The sequence below is a fragment of the Oncorhynchus kisutch genome, linkage group LG28 (genome assembly GCF_002021735.2).
Source record: "Oncorhynchus kisutch isolate 150728-3 linkage group LG28, Okis_V2, whole genome shotgun sequence".
Taxonomy (NCBI): domain Eukaryota; kingdom Metazoa; phylum Chordata; class Actinopteri; order Salmoniformes; family Salmonidae; genus Oncorhynchus; species Oncorhynchus kisutch.
Window position 1 is genome coordinate 31708914 of NC_034201.2, and position 16222 is coordinate 31725135.

General features: G+C 43.0%; 2 protein-coding genes across 7 annotated transcripts in view; one reads left to right on the forward strand and one right to left on the reverse strand.

Moving 5' to 3' along the window:
* Nucleotides 1-2180, forward strand: part of LOC109873408 (cation channel sperm-associated protein subunit gamma) — a 25024-nt gene extending 22844 nt beyond the window's left edge. The window contains exons 27-30 of the mRNA XM_031807558.1: nt 1190-1282; nt 1391-1490; nt 1682-1808; nt 2061-2180. Coding sequence (XP_031663418.1) covers nt 1190-1282; nt 1391-1490; nt 1682-1808; nt 2061-2152 — 412 coding nt within the window. The 3' untranslated portion in view covers nt 2153-2180. The remainder of the gene's footprint in view (nt 1-1189; nt 1283-1390; nt 1491-1681; nt 1809-2060) is intronic.
* Nucleotides 2172-14755, reverse strand: hnrnpl (heterogeneous nuclear ribonucleoprotein L). Of its 6 annotated transcripts, none has more exons than XM_020463662.2 (14): nt 14627-14755; nt 13683-13801; nt 13300-13537; nt 11117-11202; nt 10702-10798; nt 10517-10589; nt 5100-5135; nt 4766-4834; nt 4359-4639; nt 3677-3798; nt 3379-3580; nt 3169-3226; nt 2940-3035; nt 2172-2555 (listed from the first exon to the last, which is right to left on the reverse strand). In XM_020463662.2, the coding sequence occupies exons 1-14, from the start codon at nt 14705-14707 to the stop codon at nt 2497-2499; spliced, it is 1617 nt and encodes a 538-aa protein (XP_020319251.1). In that variant the 5' UTR covers nt 14708-14755; the 3' UTR covers nt 2172-2496. The 6 variants fall into 6 exon arrangements, with proteins under 6 accessions (XP_020319251.1, XP_020319250.1, XP_020319247.1 ...); XM_020463661.2 differs by having other exon boundaries at nt 2940-3047; XM_020463658.2 differs by having other exon boundaries at nt 2892-3047.
* Nucleotides 14756-16222: the final 1467 nt, after the last annotated feature.

Consider the following 16222-nt stretch of genomic DNA (forward strand, 5'->3'; position numbering starts at 1 on the left):
AAGTATTCAGACCCCTTGATTTTTCCACATTGTTACGTTACAGCCTTATTCTAAAATTGATAAATTAAAATGTATTTTTTTTCTAAATCTTTGCATAATACCCCATAGTGACAAATCAAAAACATGTTTTTAGAAATGTATTAAAAATAAAACAACTTAATCAGATTTACTTAAGTATTCAGACCCTTTGCTGGGTACTTAGTTGAAGCACCTTTGGCAGCGATTACAGACTGAAGTCTTCTTGGGTATGACATCTCTTTTTGGGGAGTTTCTCCCATTCTTCACTGCAGATCCTCTCAAGCTCTGTGAGGTTGGATGGGGAGCATTGCTGCACAACTATTTTCAGGTCTCCAGAGATGTTCGATCAGGTTCATGTCCGGGCTCTGGCACTCAAGGACATTCAGAGACTTGTCTCGAAGCCACTCCTACATTGTCTTGGCTATGTGCTTAGGGTATTTGTCCTGTTGGTAGGTGAACCTTCACCCCAGTCTGAGGTCCTGAATGCCCTGGAGCAGGTTTTCATCAAGTATCTCGCTCATCTTTCCCTCTGGGGAGTCTTGTTGGTTCCAAACTTCTTCCATTTAAGAATGATGGAGGCCACTGTGTTCTTGGGGATCTTTAATGCAGCAGTTTTGGTACCCTTCCCCAGATCTGTGCCTCGACACAATCCTGTCTCGGTGCTCTATGGACAATTCCTTCGACCTCATGGCTTGGTTTTTGCTCTGACATGCATTGTCAACTGTGGGACCTTATATAGACGTGTGTGTCTTTCCAGATCATGTCCAATCAATTGAATTTACCACAGGTGGACTCCCAAGTTGTAGAAACATCTCAAGGGAAGATCAATGGAAAAAGGATGTACCGGAGCTCAATTGAGTCTCATAGCAAAGTGTCTGAATACTTAAAATAGGGTATTTCGTTTTGTTTTGAATAAATTAGCAATGTTTGCTTTGTCATTAAGTGGTATTGTGTGTAGATGAGGAAAAATGTATGTAATCAATTTTAAAATACAGCAGTAAAGTTAACTACATGTGGATAAAGTCAAGGGGTCTGAATAATTTCCGAATGCACTGTATATAGTCACATACATTGGATAGGTGCAGTAAAATGTGAGTTGGCTATACAGCACAATCAGATCTGGGACCAGGCTACATACTGATCACTGACTGGGCTACTTGTTGATGTGCAGGTGGATGTGTCAGGGGAAATCTCCCTGTGGCAACATGGCGGCTCAGAGCCTGGAAGCACCAGACTATTACTTTGTCATCGAAGTCTCAAACAAGTACGGCTCAAATTTTGCATTACATCTGTGTATAGGGTGTACTTTTTGTCAATGGGTGCACACAAAAGGTCTGATTGCATATTAACAGTGCCTTGTGTTCTTCTTTAGGGGTATAGATTTGAGTACGTACTGTGACTATGCGTTGCGGTTTATACTCCATGTGCATGGATTCCCATTGGACCCCAGCAGAGGCCTTTTCTACATGCTGGTGTGTTCCCTGTGTGTGTCCCAAATGGTACCCTATATAGTGCACAACTTTCTCTGGTCAGAAGTAGTGCACTAAATAGGCAATAGGGTGTAATTTGGGATGTAACCCTGGATTCAAATAGAATAGAACCACAACTCTTTCTGCACTGTTGTCAAGTATTACATTTGGTTGACCTGTCTTTTTTCCTCCAGATGACTCTGGCCACCATCGTAGGAATCCTCTTCTGCTTCATTGTGTATAACTGCTGTGGTCCAGGCTTGAAGAATCTGTTAAAGGCAGCCTACCATGCCACCAAGCACAGGAGCCACGCAGTGCATGGTAAACCACCCCAAAACCTTATCTTTGAGAATGACCTGTATATTCAGTGATTAGTTGTTGACTGCAAACAGTCGTACCTCAAAGTTAGTGATACAGTGCATGCTCCTTGAGAATGGGATTAGTAATCAACCGTCTACAGCGATCAAATTGTTCTGTTCGGATGTGGCTAAGAGTGAACTGTATTTCTTCTGACATTGTTCATGGTTTTGTATCTGATGCTATGTACTGAAGAGGGTGGCATCTGTGTTTCAGAATCCGATGTCTCACTGGCACCTAGTATAGGGGATGGATTTCACAGATCCAGGGATTCAAGGCAGGGCTTAAGCCTAACATCTACTAACTGAAAGAAGAAATAAATATCACCATAGTTCACCATTCACTTTATTAAAAAAAGAGGCAGTGTTAACATGGAATTTTAATTTGTTTCATAATAGGAAAAGGTTCTTTGTTCTGAGGTCTAATGTACTGAACAAATTCAAATGTTTTAAAACAAAAATCAAACAATACACACTCTGGTAAAAAATCTTGCCCTCAATATTATCACTTAAGTTAAAGGAAAACGCTGGTCAATCTCATACATTTAGTTTACAATTCATTGGGTCATAGAGGGGACTTGGAGTGAAGACGTGACTGCAATATACACTATGCATGGACACAGAGTTAAGTGGGTGGGGGCCAGTTGGCATGCCTAGTTGGCATGCTGCGCGGTTGAGAAACACAGCTTCAGTGTGTAGGGGTACGGACCACCTGGAAGAAAGGGGGGGGAGGGGGTTAGCCAACTGTGGAGAGATGTCGGGCCAGAATAATACATTCTCATTAACTAGTCTGGGGTGAATTCCCAAAAACAAAGAATTTTTTGCATTAAGATCAGTGTTCCTCCATTTATGCATGAGTCAACATCCGCAGCATTTACCATGAATGTGATCTCTGTGAACATTTGGTAAATTGCCTTTTAAAAAGGCTCATTGTCGGTAGGGTGGTGCAGGGCCTTCGAATGAATCCCGGACTGATCTTAGTACTAAAGATCATGTTTTTGGGAAAATCACTCCTGAATGACAGACTAGTTACTGTGTGTTTGCTCACCGTTGGTATCATTAGCTGTGGTGTTGTTATCGCAGTCTGAGTACTTACTGGGGTTCTTCATCTGGTAGTGGTTCATCATGGCCAGAGCCTCCATGGCGTCGTTTATAGATTCCCACTCCAGCAGCCCGGATGAGCTCCGCTCACCTGTCGCGCCACCCGAGGCGAGAGACACACATTCCAATTTATTGACACTGCAACATCAAACCAATGGGAACTCACTCCAATTTAAAAGACCAGATGCAACATAATTCATGCAAATAAAGTTCATATTACTCACTCTTTCCAGTGAAGAGTTTGATGTTAGATGGGTTCTTCACACCAAGTTCCTCACAGACCTGAAAGGATAGATAAAGGGTTTGTTCATGAGAAATGCATTTTCCACCCACACACAAACTAAGTAAGCCAAACTTGTCAAGTTCAACCCTCCCAAGAGAACCAACAGCCCAATTCTAAGCTTCCAGACCCCAATCCTCTCCAGTTGTCTTACCCCGTTGAAGATCTCCACGGAGATGTCGGGTTGCCCGTTGAAGAAGTGCAGGACGTTGCTCGGGTGCTGAATGCGGTTCTTGGCCGCCTGCTCCGGGGAGGTGAAGCGGTTGTTGCGGGAGCCATGGAAGTCCTTGAAGCTGCTGGAGCCATCCTCCAGCTCGTAGGACTGACCAGGCATGATGGCCTGCTGCTTGGACACACTGTGGACAGAGGATGGACAACATGTTGCATCAATGTGTTTCTAGTCAGTTTCTATGGACATCAATGTGTATGCAGAGTTTGAAAGCAGCACTGACCAGACGTTGAGCTTCTGTTCAAACAGGAAGTTGTTGTTGAGGTGGCTGATGGCGCGGTCCACAGCGTAGCAGTCGCCCATCTCCACCATGGCTGCCCCCGGCTTACTCTTCATGAACTTCACCTGAGGACGGAGGGGGACACGGCTCAGAAAACCTATCCTACTATCCAGTGGTGTAAAAATACTTAAGTAGTACTTTTAAAGTTGTTTTTGGGGGTATTTGTACCTTACTATTTATATTTGACAACTTTTACTCCACTACATTCCTAAAGAAAATGTGATTTTCTCCAATACATTTACCCGGACACCCAAAATTACATTTCGAATGCTCAGGCAGGGCAGCAATATGGTCCAATTCACGCACCTATCAATATTATGCGTTGTCATCCCTACTTCCTCTGATCTGGCAGACTCACTAATCACAAATACAGCATTTGTAATTGAGTGTGCCTGTCTGTCCGTAAGTGAAAGTCACCAAGTAGAATACTACTAAAGTAATTTTCTATTAAGGTATTTCACTTACTCAAGTACGACAATTGAGTACTTTTTCCACCACTGCTACTACCCACCTCCAACATGACCATAGAACCTTGTTTTCACCAGTCTATACCCCCAGCAAGAACATAACCCTGAAGAGTCTATAACCTCCGCCTCAGTAATGCGCCGTTCCCATCTGAACTCACCCGCTCCACATTGCCGTAGAGACAGAAGACGTTGAAGACCCTGTCGGCGTTGATCTTTGCGGGCTCCAGGCCGTACACCATGACAACGGGGGAGTCAGCATGGGCGCTGTAGTCACCAGGGGGAGGAGGGCCATGTCCATACCCAGGTCCCCCGTAACTGCCGCCACGTCCGCGGCCACGCCCTCCCATCAGAGGCCCCATGCGGCGACCACCCTCGTAGTGTGGAGGAGGTCCGTAGCCACTTTCATCATGGTAGCCGTGATAACCACCGGTTGGGCTGCCTTGTGAAAGAAAAAGATATACAGAGGTGATTGGGCAAACTGACTCAAACCGTTACTGGAGTCATTCTAGACATCCCAACAGAGTTGACCTGTGACGCTCATAGTACAATGAACGTCTCTGCCTACCATACTCTGGAGGATGGTCTCCTAGTAGAGCTGGCTGTCTCACACGCTTGTTGGGGTTGGCATTGGGATCTGAGGGCAAGAAACATCAATAAAGTGAGCCCCTGACTCGACAGTCTATCAGTGTGTCAAAAGGGGCACATCTACAAACTATGGGTCAGTGCTGTGATTAACATGCACAAGAAGCTGGGTAGAGATATTGAGCGTGTTAAGAAAATCATATGTATTTGTTACCATAACTACAAAATGTAACATACTGGAGATTTGTAGGAGGATTTAACATTAGCACAGCAAATGGAATGGATACTCTTAACCACTCCCATTCGAACTCACACACCTTGTGAATTGTTCCAATTGCCTTCAGCATCAGCATCTGTACAGGTACATACACATAGTCAAAACCAAAACAAATTATGTACAAACTCTAAACAAATATTCTTCTACCTAAAGAAAGGCTCAATACATTTATTAGAAAAATATTATATTGTGAAGGATGTTCTAAGAAAGCATACTAGAGCACAACCGTGGCAAAAACAAATTGAAACACTAACGGGCTACATGAATTAAGATATTTTTAATTCTGAATTATCATACTCTTTATTGAGCTATTAAATGTAGACATCAAAACAACTGATTTATTCTAGCATGAGTTGGGTTTCCTAGTCTGACAACAAATGCATGGTACCCCACCCATGGGCCACAAAGTCTGAAATACAGTTGACAGAAAAACAAAAACCAGGCCTGGAATTTCATATTGCCATTGCCTAGAATGCTGGACCTATTTTGTGTGAATGAATATACTGAGTTTACAAAATATTAGGAACACTTTCCTAATATTGAGTTGAACAGCCTCAGTTTGTCGGTATGTACTCTACAAGGTGTCAAGCATTCCACAGGGATGCTGGACCATGTTGACTACCACAGTTGTGTCAAGTTGGATGGATGTCCTTTAGGTGGTGGACCATTCCTAGTACACACAGGAAATTGAGCGAGAAAAACCCTGCAGCATTGCAGTTCTTGACACATACAAACTGGTGCGCCTGGCACCTGCAATTTTTAAATAAAATGTTTACCTTTATTTAACTAGGCAAGTCGGTTAAGAACAAATTCTTATTTAAAATGACGGCCTATCCTGGCCAAACCCGGATGATGCTGGGCCAATTGTGCGCTGCCCTATAGGATTCCCAATCATGGCCGAATGTGATTCAGCCTGCATTCGAACCAGGTACTATAGTGTCGCCTCTTGCACTGAGATGCAGTGCCTTAGACCACTGCGCGACTCAGGAGCCCAACATACCCCAATATTTTGTTTTGCCCATTCACCCTCTGAATGGCACATACACAATCCATGTCTCAAGGCATAAAAATCCCTCTTTAACCAGTCTCCTCCCCTTCGTCTACACTGATTAAAGTGGATTTAATAGGTGACATCAATAAGGGATGTCACCTGGATAATATCATGGACTACCCAACAACAAACAAAGACAATTCCTAAAATGTCCAGCTTACTGTGATTTTACAAACTACATCAGCTTATACATCTAACCGTGGTCTGCCTCAATGTGGAAAACTAGATATTTCCATGTTGCTGTGAGACTATACATTTCTATCTTAAAGAGCACTAGCAGAAATCTGAGGAGATTCCAGACCTGGAATTTGATGCATGAGTTTGATAAAAGTCAACGATTCACATATGGGGTTGACAAAGTCAATCACAACAAACCATTTACATTACAATCATTCTCTATTACCAGGTCAGTCATGTCCCTTTACATGTACTTACAGCACCAAACACGGAGAACACAGGATGCAGAGGGCAGGTAGGGGGGCACTCTTCAGCAAGGATCCTACCCGCCAAACCTGTGACTCCAGCTTCAACTCAGTTTCCACCTTTCCACACCACCAGAGAAAGAGCATCCACCAATCTTCCATGCTTGGCTTCAAGTTGCTGTCGCTTTGTTTTTATGGGTTGCCATTTGAGGCCAGTTTCCAGCTTACCGTGCTTTGAACGCAAAGCCGGAGGACATTTGCACCGTTTGATTGAGGCGTGTCTTGTCGTCAGACACACAGAGCCAAACCTGCATCACACGGGAGGCGTTAGAGGTATCACTTACGGGCCAGTTCAGAAAGAAGAAAAAAACAACGTAGTAGAATCAACAAGAACAGCACGGAAAAGAAGGGAAATGGGAGGGGAAGGTAAAGGGGAAAAAACAGCACCTGAGTCCATCAATGCAGAGAGAGCTTTGGGAAAATGCTGAAGTTTCTATCAGTCTGCCTCTATGCTTGTATGCTTGGCGGGTGTTTGATGCTTGTGTCTTCGTGGTCCCCTTTTGAGTTTGTGGGGTGCGTCTTCTCATGTAAGTGGGCACACATGTGCTGCTTGTTTGTTTTTTTGTACAATAGAGGTGGTCCCCCCATGGCGAAGTGAAAGGCATCTAGTGCTTGGCAGTAAAATCATCTGGAATGGCATTGTCTGCGTGGTGTGTTGTCATGGCGATTCAGCTTGGTGTGTCGTTGCCGTGAATATTCAGCTCGGTGGTGTGTTGTGTTGTTCAGCACAAGATGGGAGAGTGATAGCAAAAGGAAGCCCACACACCCAAGTCAAGAGATGGGATGGCATAGTGGTAGTTTGAGAAAAGAGTGGTCTCTCTCTGCCTCTGTATATTATCTCAGTATGTTGTGTCATCTGTTCCCTTCTTAGGCTGTTTAGAGTGTGTTTAGAAAACTCCTCTGATGCTCACTGAAGTGGTTGTGTCTGACAGTCAGATCCCGAGGGCTGGGAGGAGTGGCCTTATCGGCCACACACCAGACTCCCGCCCCCATCACACAATGTGTTTTGTCAAAACGTGAGATCTTCAGCATTCTGGAGATGAGATATGCTGTACTTGTAAGAGGATGGATGGCTATAAATATATTAGATCAGTCTGTGGTGGTGGTTAATGCTGGGTGTCTGTTCACAATTGACTCTTGGGAGTGTCTCAGGCCCTTACCATGATCAAAACAGGACGGCTACTTTCCTCAAACCAACAGTGGGATAAAGAGTAAAATGTTTTTTTCCTTGCAGAAGTGGAGAGTGGTGGTGAAAATTGGGAGTAGGAAGTATTGAGAGTTGAGGTTGTGTGAATTCCAGTGTCTGTTGCCCCCATTGTGTCCGATGTTTACTGAGGAGCTGGTTGGTTTGGAGTACCAGTGGGTGGGGGCTGTAGTGAAGTCTGTATGATTGTGCACAGTGAGGACACAATGAGGAGCACCTCTTTCTCACGGGGCAGCCAGCCGCACCTTAACACCTGCACATTAACAGGGACCATCTAAACACATGGGGCAGGCGTTTTTTCACCTGTTACCTCAGTGTCTGAAATGAAGATGTGGCCATGGTGGCTCATATGAGAATCTGAACTACCAAAAAAATAAAAAACTCACCAGGGTGATTAAATGGACTACCACTCCAACTAAAATGGTGTTCCCTTTTGCATAAAAGGGATCAGGGCATATGGCTAAAAACAAGGAAAAATCACATACTGCTGTTGCACCGTGTCCCATTAGATGCCAAATATTCTGCACTTTAATAGGTTGAACTAAAAGAGCAATGTATCTACCAAGCATCATACATCACTGGAATTCTATGATTTTATTTTCGACTCATGGCAGCACAGCATCTCCAAATGGAGACAGAATGCCACAAGAAACCCTACTTGGATACAAAACATCCATCCACAAATGTAGTAAATGACTGACAGGTCGTAAATTGGACTTCTTGAAAGTTCCAGAAATACCATTGAACAAATGTCTCTGCAATGTTCCTAATGAAATAAAGTTAAGGGATAATCCACCCCAAACCACAAAGTCTTATGATTAACAGTGTTAACACTAATATATCCAGGACCTATATACTAGGCGGTGACAGAGGAAAGCCCTAGAAATGGTTAAAGACCCAAGTCATAGACTGTTCTCTCATCTACCGCACGGCAAGCGGTAACAGAGCGCAAAGTCTAAGACCAAAAGGCTCCTGAACAGCTTCTACCCCCAAGCCATAAGACTGCTGAACAATTAATCAAATGGCCACTGGATTATTTACATTGACACCCCCCCATTTATTTATTTTTACACTGCATAGTCACCACACCCCTACCTATATGTACAAATTACCTCAACTAACCTGTACCCCCTGTATATAGCCTCTATTGTTAATTTATGTTACTTTAAATAAACATTTACTTAAGACAATATTTAACAAATAAATGTAACTCTTTCTTGAACTGCACTGTTGGTTAAGGGCTTGTAAGTAAGCATTTCACGTAAGGTCTACTACACATGTATTCGGCGCAGGTGACAGTTTGATTTGATGTGAAAAAAATCTTTGAAGAAATGTTTCATTTTGTCATAAAGTTGTTAGCAATGTGAAAATCATTGTGGAAATCTGACTACAAAACTCTCTCTGGGCTGACTGGCTTGCTAACTAGCAAACGTAGCGACACACCATAACAAAGTCATGTTCATGTGATGTAGCTAGCTAGCTGTAACATTGCCAAAACGACTATCAATTAAGGAGTCTCTCACCGGGTTCAACTTGCAGTTCCTCTCTGCCCAGAGCAAGTGCAGAGTATGATGCTATGTTTCCCAGACACAGGGTGCATTGCAAGGGGAAACTGAGCTGAATAACTTGTACTCAATCTAAACAGTGTACCATCTCAAATAAATATATACTTTGTCATGAGACGATATAAACAGATAGATGTATGCCCATACTCATCCTGGACCCCAGGAAGAGTAGCTGCTGCTTCGGCAGCAGCTAATGGGGATCCATAATAAATACAAATACCACCGACTGGCTGATTTGATGATCTGAAGTGCAGGTAATGTTTTTTTTAAATTAAATGTGATCGTGTGTTATCTCCAGTGACGAGAACCATTTAGCTATGACACGTTCCTTCATGATTTTACAGACGGAGCATTTTAATGTTACCCCGGTAGAACATAGGCTTTCACCAAATTGACAGGAGTTTAATTTCTGGGGTGGATTATACATTTCACTTAACCCCCCCCATCCCTCCCAATGTCAGGGAAACCTGGTCCATGACAACTACAGGGTCAGCGGTTATCGAACTCCCCCTGGCTAGAATAGAAACCTACAGACACTTAAGCCCCAAGGAACAGATTTGAATGCCAAAACCTGACCTTAACTGTGATTGACTAATCAAAAGGAAGAAATAACCAGAACTGTATTTTGCAAACAAAATCTCCAATATGTTTAAGATTAACGGATACATGGGCATTCCAAGTGAGACGCCTAGGGTGCAACACAGTGCGTGGGTGTTGACAGGAGCTTGATGTGTGGAAGTGAGATTGTGAGGTGTGACATGCACTGCAGGGAATGTGAACCTGTGTGATGAGACCCCAGGTTCTTCACTGTGGCATAACAGGGAATTCATCAGTCTACCCATGAATGCATGCAGTGGTCTGCAATGCAGACGATTCAACATGCGGGAGCATGTGCTGCAAAATGGCTGCCCCTCAAGGTCACTCCTCGTGCCCTTACTGCACGTCTGTGGTGTTGAGAGAGCATGAGGACACAGGGTGATGCATCACAGATGTAGTGCCTCTGAACAGCTTCCGCTGCGGCCAAAGTTACCGTGGAGCAGGGCGTTCAAAGGCACTACAGCCGGAGGCCTGGGACTCTACCCATCCCAGTGTCATTAGAGCAAAAGGAGGAGAGGAAGGGTAGGGGGACGGCTTGAGGGGCCGTGTGTGTTTTACCTTGGCCACTCAGGTTGGGGTTTGTGTAGTCCCAGGTGTCCTGGTCGTTCTTGAACACATTGAGGCGGGTTGGCTGTGAAGACAGACATTCAAACATTTCATTATTTTGCCCATCGCGGTGTTCCTTCAGTGAAATGAGCTCGGTGTTTGGATGGACAAAGGGAGATAAGCATGTAACCACTCACCTTGGCGTACTCAATCTTCAGTGTGCAGCAGCCAGAGTAGATGTCTGCCCCATTTAGAGAGGCTTTCGCCCTCTGGGCACTTTGCACAGAGTCAAATGTATGGGAAGTGAAGGAAACTATGGATAATAAAAGCATTTGCCTACTTTACACATTACATGTTCACCTTGTCATTCAAAGCTCTGCTCACGAAAACAACGAGCACTTGTTACACAATTAGACCTATATCAAGAACAAATAAACAAATATTTACTAGCTGCCACCTGCAGACGACTTGTCAGGGGTGCTGACAGAAGCTTCAAGTGTGGAGTGAATTAAGATTGTGTGGCATGGACTGCAGGGAATGTGAACCTGTGTGGTGATGAGATCCCAGGTCCGATACACATTTTTGAACAATGAGATTTTGAGCAAAGGATATTCCACCATGGCCTGAACTCCATTCTTCCTGAAGATGACGATCCTTTGCACAGGCCCACAGTTGTTACAGACGGTATACAGCACATCCTGCAGAACAGAGAACCAAAATAGTTTGATTGAAGGCCCAGTACAGTCAAACTTGATTTTCCTGTGTTTTATATACAGTACCAGTCAAAAGTTGACACACCGACTCATTCAAGGATTTTTCTTTTTACCATTTTCTACATTGTAGAACAATAGAGGACATCAAAACTATTAAATAACATATGGAATCATGAAGTAAACAAAAGTGTTAAACAAATCAAAATATATTTGAGATTCTTCAAATTAGCCACCAGTTGCCTTGATGACAGCTTTGTATACTCTTGGCATTCTCTAAACCAGCTTCATTAGGTAGTCACCTGGAATGCATTTCAATTAACAGGTGTGCCTTCTTCATTTGTGGAATTTCTTTCCTTAATGCATTTGAGCCAATCAGTTGTGTTTTGACAAGGTAGGTGTGGTATACAGAAGGTATATTTAGTAAAAGACCAAGTCCATATTATGGCAAGAACAGCGCAAATAAGCAAAGACAAACGACAGTCCATCATTACTGTAAGACATGGTCAGTCAATGCGGAAAATCTTAAGAGTCACAAAAACCATCAAGCACTTTGATGTAAGTGGCTCGCATGAGGACCGCCACAGAAAAGGAAGACCCAGAGTTACCTCTGCTGCAGAGGATAAGTTCATTAGAGTTAACTGCACCTCAGATTGTAGCCCAAATAAACTCAATTAACAGACACATTAACTTTAAAAAAAACTTTATTTAACTAGGCAAATCAGAGTTAAGAACAAATTCTTATTTTCAATGACGGCCTCAGAACAGTGGGTGTTGCCTTATTCAGTGGCAGAATGACATATTTTTACCTTGTCAGCTCAGGGATTTGATCTTGCACCTTTCAGTTACAAGTCCGACGCTCTAACCACTAGGCTACCTGCCACCCCAGAGGAGACTGTGAATCAGGACTTCATGGTAGAATTGCTGCAAAGAAATCACTACTAAAAGGACACCAAAATACAAAGACTTGCTTGGGCCAAGAAACACGAGCAATGGACATTCGACCAGTGGAAAACTGTCCTTTGGTCTGATGAGCTTCTTGGTTTGAGCTCCTTGGTTCCAACCGCTGTGTCTTTGTGAGACGGAGAGTAGGTGAACGGATTATCGCCGCATGTGTGGTTCCCAACGTGAAGCATGGAGGTGGTGTGAGGTGCTTTGCTGGTGACACGGTCTGTGGTTTATTTAGAATTGAAGGCACACTGAACCAGCATGGGTACCACAGCATTCTACATTGATACACCATCCCATCTGGTTTGCACTTACTGTGATTATCATTTGTTTTTCAATAGGACAATGACCCAACACACCTCCAGGTTGTGTAAGGGCTATTTGACCAAGAAGGAGAGTGACGGATTGATATACCGGATCTCAACCCAATTGAGATGGTTTGGGATGAGTTGGACAGCAGAGGGATGTAAAAGCAGCCAAAAAGTGCTCAGCATATGTGGGAACTCCTTCAAGACTGTTGGAAAAGCATTCCAGGTGAAGCTGGTTGAGAGAATGCCAAGAGTGTGCAATGCTGTCAAAGGCAAGCTACTTTGAAGAATCTAAAATCTATTTTGCTTTGTTTAACACTTTTTTGGTTACTACATGATTCCATATGTGTTATTTGATAGTTTTGATGTCTTCACTATTATTGATATACTATATACTATTATCACTAACACTGAGGTTTGAATAATACTGGGAAATTGTGAAAATGATAATATAATGCAATTTTTTTGTAAGAGCTGTTTGAAAAGACTGGCAAAAATGTCATCCTGTTTTATTGGGATGGAGTTGGGGACTGCCTGCCTGGTGGTAAATTTGTTAATAGACTAATGAGAAAGACTCTGCCAATAACATCTAGTTTTCGACCACCCCACTTAGACCACCCTGACAGTCCTTGCGAAATTCTTGCTTGAGAAATTGCTCTTTGCTGTAAGGTACTTCATTCTTATCAAATCATTTCTGGGTATTGAGACAAAAAAAAATGGCTGAATTGGACCTTTAACAGTGTGTAAAACAATGTGTTGCAGTGAGCCAAACAATGGTGCCTTGTCATAGCAATGAAACAGCTGCCTTGTATAACGGTGGGTGTGTTACCGAGGTTATGGGGTAGATAGGGTTCATGATGGTGAGCAGAAGCACATTATTGACGCTGCGTGAGTCGTCTGGGTCTCCGGGCCGGGAGATCTTCTGGCTGGTGGAGTAGTTGATGAAGGAGGGGTGCCCAGCAATGTAGACCTGGTTCTCAGCTGCGTAAGTCACAGCGTTGCAGGATCCATTCAAGTCCTCATACTCCACCAGGGCCTGGCGCTTCTTGGGCATCATGACAACATAACTGAAGAGAATGCAAGATTGAATAATTTGGTTTCTATGCACTGCAATTAGGATAATGGGCTACAGGAAGAAAATACATCAATGATGCAAAATCTAAAATCTATCCAGTCCAAGAAAAGGCTTGTTCAAGTGTGTTGGACAGTCACCTGATGGTCCCGAACTCCTGCAGGGCTTCCACTAGATCTGCTTCCATGATGCCATCAACAAGGCCCCTGATGTGGACCACCGGGGAAGGGAGCGTTTTATGGGGGTCATCATAGCCCTCCTTACAAACATGACAAAAAAATTAGATAAAAAAAAATAAACTACAGATGACAATACCACGATAATATACACATCCCCAGGGTGTGATACCAATCAAAACCAACCCGCCATTAATGACAGGCACCACCCCAGGGTACCAAAAAATACTAAACAATGATGGGGTTGATATGAACAACACGTACTGAATTTATAGAGTAGTGGGGGGCTTTGCATAAAGACTGGTCTTCTTGAAAAGACAAGCCCGTGCATAAGTGAGTGGAATGGCTGCCTGCCAGAAGATGGTTAGCTGGCTAACGCTTGTCGTACATTCCACGTAGGCCCAAAATAGCTTACGTTACCCCATACAAACAAGTGATATCATCACAAGGTTCTGCCCAAATGCATTGCGGTGTTTGAAAATACTAGGAAACAAGTGTACTAAATTAATGACAATGGTCACCAAGTATCTCCGCTTGGTTTTATTGGTGAGCCTGATGACAAACCTGAACTTAAATCTTCATCACACAACGCTAACGTTAGCTTACTAGAAACATAGCTTCATTAACCGCACATTAGACAACAAAAAACTAGTTAACCATGTTAACGTTTAATATAGTTTATGATTTTATATACAAGCTTGGTTGAACAAGCAAAAACGCCGGTTGTGAGGCTAGTTCTGCTAGCTAATTACATAAACGTTACCATAGCTAACTAGTTCCGCCTAGTTTAGGCTCGCTCATGTTCAGCACTCATATTTTGCACACTTGAAGTTCCAAAACGCTGGCTATTTTTGTTTTACTGATGCATGGATCTTTCCTTCCCAACGAAGTCGCGAGTCAATGCTTACCGTCGTCATCCCGTCTTCGGTTTTCTGTCTTTTAGTTGCTCTGCCACCCTCGTTGTAGTAGCGACCTGCTGCGGCGGCCATGTTGTCCCAGACAAAACCCTCAAATGGAAAATCGTAAAGCCGAGTGAAAAACTACAACGTAACACAAAGGAGCTCGAGCACACTTACAGTGGCGAGAGTGATCCTTCAATCTTTCACAACAGACCAATCGTGCGAGTGTGATACATTTTCCCTCCCCTAGTGTTTGGACGGTAGAAACATTGATAGAAAAGAGGTGAACACTGGGATGTTGCATGTCTAGTCTCTTGAATATTTTTGTTATTCAATGTAGATAGCCAATGTTATATCACATCATATAATTAATACGTTGTGTTTACCAATGTCTATGGAACGTTAGCTGGGGATACAAGCACTACCATCACCAAATCGTTTCTCACAAAAAAAAAATCACATTTAGGATTGCAAATCAAAGGCTAAAGTATTTAGCTATAATGTAGTTTGTCTGGGAGATGGGCAAAGGTGTCCCTGTGAAAACCTCTTCATACAGTAGCTAATAAATCATAAAAACATCTGCAATTATTTGGTCAGTACATGTTGTATCCTTGAGATCATAGGAGTTCGGATGAAAATCGTACCCAAAATGAAACTGCCTATTTCTCAGGCCCAGAATATGCATATAATTGTCAGATGAGGATAGAAAACTCTAAAGTTTCCAAAACTGTCAAAATATTGTCTGAGTATAACAGAACTGATATTGTAGGCGAAAACCTGAGGAAAATCCAACCCGGAGGTGCCGTTTTTCCTGAAAGCTCTCTGTTCCATTGCCTGCCTTCGCTCCATTTAACAAGGGATATCAACCAGATTCCTTTTCCTATGGCGTCCACATGTTGTGAACAGTCTTTAGACATAGTTTCAGGCTTTTATTTAGAAAAATGAGCAAGAAAGATCACATTGCGTCATTGGATGGCTGGGTGCCAACAGCGTTTTGCATGAGCAGCAGCTTGGAGCAGACAGTTTCTCCCTCTCTCCTATTGAAGAAGCTACAGTCCGGTTGAAATATTATCGATTATATATTGTAAAAACAACTGGAGGATTGATAACTTTTGACATGTTTCTACAAACTTTATGGATACTTTGGAATTTGTCATCTGCCCGGACGTGACCGCTCGAGCCTGTGGATTTCTGAACCTAACACGCCAACCAAATGGAAGTATTTTGGATATAAAAATAATCTTTATGGAACATTTGTGTAACTGGGAGTCTCGTGAGTGCAAACATCCAAAGAGCAAAGGTAAGCGATTCATTTTATTGCTTTTCTGATTTTTGTGACCAATCTACTTGTCTGCTAGCTGTTTAATGTTTTGTCTGCTGAAAGAGATGTCCTTACATAAATGCTTGATATGCTTTCGCGGGAAAGGTTTTTTGAAATCTGCACGCCAGGTGGATTAACAACAAGCTAAACTGTGTTTTTCTATATTGCACTTGTGATTTCATGAAAATAAAATATTTTTAGTAATTTAATTTGAGTTTTGGCGCTCTGCAATTCAGCGGATGTTGACGAAAATGATCCCGCTAACGGGATGGGTGCATCAAGAA

Bases quoted from the DNA above. Each gene is read 5' to 3' on its own strand.
- hnrnpl (XM_020463658.2), bottom strand. From the start codon at position 14,707: ATGGCCGCCGCAGCAGGTCGCTACTACAACGAGGGTGGCAGAGCAACT. The intron at 11,203-13,299 runs GTAACACACCCA...TCTGTTCTGCAG, and splicing joins CTATCTACCCCATAACCTCG to GATGTGCTGTATACCGTCTG. The intron at 3,581-3,676 runs GTCAGTGCTGCT...CTCTGTCCACAG, and splicing joins GAACAGAAGCTCAACGTCTG to TGTGTCCAAGCAGCAGGCCA.